Source organism: Montipora foliosa, chromosome 2 (assembly GCF_036669935.1).
Source record: "Montipora foliosa isolate CH-2021 chromosome 2, ASM3666993v2, whole genome shotgun sequence".
NCBI lineage: Eukaryota > Metazoa > Cnidaria > Anthozoa > Scleractinia > Acroporidae > Montipora > Montipora foliosa.
Window position 1 is genome coordinate 7,562,874 of NC_090870.1, and position 6,107 is coordinate 7,568,980.

The following is a 6,107-nucleotide window of genomic DNA, read 5'->3' on the forward strand; positions in this document are numbered from 1 at the left end:
ATAGCTGAACGATGAACACTAAAAATAAATGGTCAAAATTTCTAAACCATATGTAATAGAAGCATGTAGTCACTCTCCTCTAAATCAGTGAACTCACTTGAATGGTGATTCCCGTAATAAATACCGGTAGACCATCCAGGGAAACCATACAATGTGTGTGTATTCGTCAAGGAAATGTTGGGGCCTAGAGCGAAATGTTGTTCACATGATGTATATATTATTCAGTGCTAAATAAATGTTCAATTTAATTTGTTTACATTGATGTTTTCATAATACCCGATTTTCGCCAATCTCAGGTTCATAACTGTTCTCTTCTCTCGTTCAATCTCCGTAGTCGCTTTTCCTTTAGATTTTCTCTGGCATTGAAGTCCTCTTCTATTTCTTTCTTCATATTTTCCAGCTTACATGATGCACGTTGAAACCTCACTAAACGCTGGTAGCATTTAAGGGGGCTAGGTCACGCAATTTTAGGCAATTTCAGCACTGATCGAATGGTCATAGAATTAACTAAAATATCAAAATAACTGTTCAAAACTATAGAAGAACTCTAACAAAACACAGGGAAGCCAAGAAGGGACATGGTGGACAAAACTGGAGAGGATTGAAATGGATTGAATTTGGGTAAATTTGAAAAACGTCGGCCCACCTTTTTTCAAATTTATATCAGTTTATATCAAAATGCCATTTACAAAGCTGGAAAATCATTCTCAGTTGTTATGTGGCCGTGATTTTTCAAATGAAACACTCTTGATCTGCCAATTTGACGTTTAGAGCTCATAATTAGCAAAATTAAACAAAATTACCTAAAATAGCGTGACCTAGCCCCTTTAACGCCAAAAAAACAGGTCGCTGCTCTCCGAGCAGTCAATACGCACATCCACACCGATCGCAGATCTAATAATTTCAGCAAGATCTACCGGCAGAACGTTTCCAAAAAATCTCTATCTTGTCATTTGCAGAGGCTGCTTAAGAACAAGTGAAGCACCTTGAGCGACCATCTATCAGTTTCTTTGGAGTTTCACATGGGTGAAATCTCTGAGGATACGCGCGAAAATAACAGGCCATCAATTTTAGAATCAAAAGGCGAGCCGCGATTGGTGCAACCCCTCATTATCACGTGCATTCGCCACGCAGTCCAAACAAAGGGAAAGGAATGTAGTTCGGAAGAAAGCAGCCGTTGTTTGTGTGACAAGGAGCGTTGCATGACCACACAGATAACGGCTGCGTAGAAGACTACAATCTTGGACAGAATAAAATGGAACAGAAATGCCACCTCTCCCCCAAATCAAGGATGAAGGTGCGTGAAGGCCAAAACGCGCCATTTTCCCATCACTGATTTTGGGGGGAGGGGTGGTCTCAATGTTCCATTTAATTTGTCCAAGATTGTCCATAGAGACTATGACGTCACAAATTCAAGATTTGGTCAATTAAGAGGTCATATGTCAACACATTAATCATCCAAAACCACAGGCCTCTGACGCAGTCACGCTCGTCGCTAGTGTTGCTATGTTGAGATACTACATGGAAGATATTTTAAGAGAAGCAGAGCGTATAAAAAAGCCAAACCTAAAATGAAAATTTGCCAGTACGATCAAGAATAAGGGTATAACTCTACGTAGAATTGACGAAAAAATTGCCATCCAGAAAAAGAATACCCGAGGAAACAAAAGTAAGAGTTAGAGTTCTCAAGCCCACTACTGATCTTACTCTGGAAGCATTTCTGGGGAGTTAATCGATAAAACTATAGGTCGCATCGCTGAGATTAAACGAAGCAATGGCAAAAGACTCAAAAGCGCTTCTAAAGCTTTGTAGAGCACTTGAATGGTTTTACATGACATTAAAATGTTTAAGGCTCGATTCACGAGACTTTTTATACGATTAAACAGGGCTCAAAGTTTATTTTTGGCTTTGGGAGCACTTGTGCTACCAGGTGTAAATTTCTAGGCGCACTGCCAAAATTTTAGCCGCACAGCTAAAAATTTTAGGAGCACAGCTTAAAGTAATGGTGGCACCAAAAAATCAGAAAACTTCAGACGTTGTGTAAGTAATCATTTATTTGCATTATCTTTTATTTTGAACGATCCCTGTGTTTGTTTCGACTTTCAGGCTCTTACTGTACGTTGGAGATAACAATAAACCTTTTAAATTAACCTTCTCAATTTCACGTAGTATTACACTTCATGGTACGTTCAAGACAACTGAAAAATATGCATTCCGAGTTCCTTTTGAACTTAACATTAACACTGTCAGTTTACTGCTCACAAGTTTCGTTTAATTTTGATTTGTAAAAGTAATACACTTTTGGTTTAAAGCTGATACAGACTTAGACGTAGAACCACGTCGTTAATACAACATCAACGCGATCATTCGAAATCCGGTGAGTCCCATGAATCAGCAACTGAAATTAATTCATCTGGCCATCTTCTGTAAGCAAAGTTAGGACGCCTTGATCTCTGACCACTGCTAAACCACTTGACAACAGCTGGTGTTGGGTCAAAAGCTTCTAATTCTGGTCCTTCCATACTGATGCGGATTAGGTCTTCTGTTGTCGACACGTGGAGGCTGCTTCTTACATCAGACGTGTCAGCGGAGTCTTCGCAAAACCGAAAGGGGCTGGGATAGAATATAGACATTAAGCTACGAGTGACGCGACGAGTTCGGAGAACCACAGGGAAAAACGACAAATAAGACACACGCTGATGCAAGGAAAATGATGTAACTTTATTCTTTGGATCCTGATTGTGTCATACCTACGATTGACTTTATTATTTTAAACTTCCGTTTCGTGTCTGACTAGTTGAAGTACATAAGGATGGTCAGGCAAGAAAGCAGAGTTGAGTGGCGATGAGCTCAGTCGCACTTAACTCCAGGATTTTTAGGCACGCAGGTGCGACCACGCATGATTTTTTAGGCGCACAATTAAAAATCTAGTCGCATGTGCGACCAGCTGGTCGCAAACTTTGAGCCCTGGATTAACGTCTGTTTTGAGACGCTTTTCAACGGTTAAGCACGGTTAACAAGCAATGGAAAAAAGTGTCAATCTGTTCTGTCACCTTTCTGGCCAGAAGACAAAATCGTGAAAAATCGACAAAATTCGTTGCTGATAGCCTGCAAATCGTGCCCATCAACACTTTTGTGAACGTAAATCATGCTCTATTTTTCAGCGTGGAAAAATCAGAAGATAGATCAGGTAAATATCGCCAACAAGTGCAAATGCAAATGCAGTTTTTAAAAATTCAACAAGTTTGCGTATTCGGTATGGTTAGCGCATGGATGCAAAGTCTAAAGCGTAGAATGTGGGTAGGTTGGATAGTTGAATGGGGTAGATAATTTGTGGTAGAAGGTTCGAATCCTCCTTACATGTAATTTCTTTCTTTATCTTTTTCGTTTTTTTTTTTTTCAATAGTTTTATTCCCTTTTTTGTTTGCAATTTATGTTAACGTAAAATGCCACTTGCATTTAGTTTTTTTTCAGTGTCGCCTTGCTCAGTTTATTTTTTGAATGGGAGATGTGCTCTCGGATGATGTAACTTTTGAGCGAACGAGAGCAGATTTCGTGTCTTGATTACCCCATATACTACTGGTAACGCCAAGCAGGGGCTCATAGACAATCTTGGACAAAATAAAATGGAACAGAAATGCCCCCTCTCCCCCAAATCAAGGATGAAGGTGCGTGAAGGCCAAAACGCGCCATTTTCCCATCACTGATTTTGGGGGGAGGGGTGGTCTCAATGTTCCATTTAATTTGTCCAAGATTGTAGTTGTAGTATTAACGGGGTTCCACTGTAAATATGAGCCCAGCTTCTTGTATGTCAAAATTTCCGGTTCTTGATTAAGTTACAAATCAGTAAGTCTGCCTTTACCGTATGCATATTAAATGTAAATGCTGCATTCATCAACTTGCCCATTCGCATGACATATTTACATGCAAATCAACCGGAAGCAAGGAAGGGGTAAAGGAAGATGGAATGATCTTTGTGAAAAAATACAAACTTTTTATCTCATCATCCCCTTCATCAAACCAAATTACCGTGCGTTACGTGAAAAGACAGTGAAAGACACTACCTTACCGGGCTAATCGACCTTGGTTTCGCTTTTTCTAAAGCAAACGTGGAACTGCTTGAAGGCAAGCAATTGTGTAGCAGCGTTTTATACAGCAACAAGTGTATTTCCGGGATAACTTGCATTTCTTCCGTATCCAGTTCTTTTACTACATCCTTAATTTCCACCAGCCCCAAACGAACAGCACCGATAACCTTAGCCGCCACACCCATTCTTTCATCCTTCTTGTACTTGATCCACTGCATCACCGATTTGAAAACGAAGTTCTCTGTAGGAGCGTTGAGGTCGTCTCGACTGAGAAGACTCAACAGCTGATCTGCGTTGATATGGGACAAGAATTCTTCGTTTTCACAAATGTCCTTATAAATTGAGGCCATTTCACGTTGAATATTCTCTTTCAGGTCCTCCAGACCAAGCCGATCGGCAAACATACAGATGAGGCAGTAAGTTCGCAAATCAAACTTCTGATAAACAAATTCGGTCTGAAGGTACTCACAGCACTGTTGGACAACACTTGTAACTTGTAGATGATTAGCAGCAAGCAAAACTTGCAACACGTTTTCATCATTAATGTTAATCTCTCCACCGTAGATGGAGTCCACCACAATCTTTAAAGCAGCCGCTGAGATGTTCTCATCTTTGAGCTCAATCACTTCCTGGTTGGATTCCTTCATTCCGTGAGCAAACATGGCGTGGAAATAATCACTATTTGCAGCGAGTACAATCCGATGGACCGGAAACTCGTCGTCGCCAACTTTTAAACGGACATCGACGAATTCACCCTGCTCACGAAACAGAGCACACTTGGACAGTAGAATTTCAGAATGAGTGACGACCATATCTGAAGTATAGCAGGAGACACGAACGCACCGAAAGCTTAAACGAGAAAGAGTTTAATTGGATCACGAGATTCGTCACGCAATATGAACGCCAAGGGAGGCAGAGAAGAGAGACCCTGGAAACGAGGTTGGTACTCACGGCCTATAATTTTTAACCGGTTGCTCGAAGCGTGGTTAGCGCTAACGGTTGGTTAAGAGGTATCAAAACCTATAGGTTTCCGTGGTATTTAAAGCTGGTTAGCGCTAACCATGCTTCGAGCAACCCGGGCCAGAAAGCAGGGATCCGGGCGAATAATCACAACTCCGTAATAAATTATCTTCTGTGCCCACGGGTGGGGTGTAACGCTTGATGTTATTAGTTTAAAGCAGGAGCTCATCATGGGGAGCCTCTATTATCTTCAAACCGCATGGATCGCGCATTACTTTACAGTAATTCCGCTGTTGTTAAGTGAGCCCAGTCAACATGCATGACGAGTAACTCTCACTGTCACTCTTGGTAGTCCCTGGTTCAAATCCTCTAGGGGTGAATAATAATAATAATAATAATAATAATAATAATAATAATAATAATAATAATAATAATAATACCGCTACTACTACTACTACTACTACTACTACTACTAATAATAATAATAATAATAATAATACCACTACCACTACTACTAGTACTACTACTACTACTACTACTACTACTACTACTACTACTACTAATAATAATAATAATAAATTCACAAGCGCTTCACAGCAATGAAAAAAAAAGGAAAAAAAATTGCTTAAGGGCCCACTGACGTATTATTTGGGGTGCCTTGCGAAGGATGTAATGGTCAAGTAATTTGAGAGAATTTGGCATTATTTTGATCAGTTTCCAACTTTTGTAAACCAATGACCCTAAATATGACGTCATCATACCACGCCCATGGTCACGTGACCAATAAAAGACAACTCTAAATTTCTCTCCGTGCTACGCAATTTGGGTATTTAATCGATGGTTTGATAATTTGTATTCGTTTTTGCATCCAGCCAAGCATGGTTTTCTTTTTATTTTGAAAAATGTTCTTTTTAAAGACATAAACGATACTGAAATACCCATAACTTTTTCAAAAAAGATGATTTTAAAAATCAATACTTAGCTATATTCTGTATTTGGGAGTGAAACGTGCCATGTAAAAAAAAATTAATTAAATTTAAAACCGCCGAAAATTTAGCA

General features: G+C 39.7%; 1 protein-coding gene across 1 annotated transcript in view; it reads right to left on the reverse strand.

The window, feature by feature from the left end:
- The window catches only part of LOC137992307 (kelch-like protein 3), a 22,483-nt gene extending 17,540 nt beyond the window's left edge, over positions 1-4,943 (reverse strand). The window contains exon 1 of the mRNA XM_068837574.1: positions 4,070-4,943. Coding sequence (XP_068693675.1) covers positions 4,070-4,900 — 831 coding nt within the window. The 5' untranslated portion in view covers positions 4,901-4,943. The remainder of the gene's footprint in view (positions 1-4,069) is intronic.
- Positions 4,944-6,107: the final 1,164 nt, after the last annotated feature.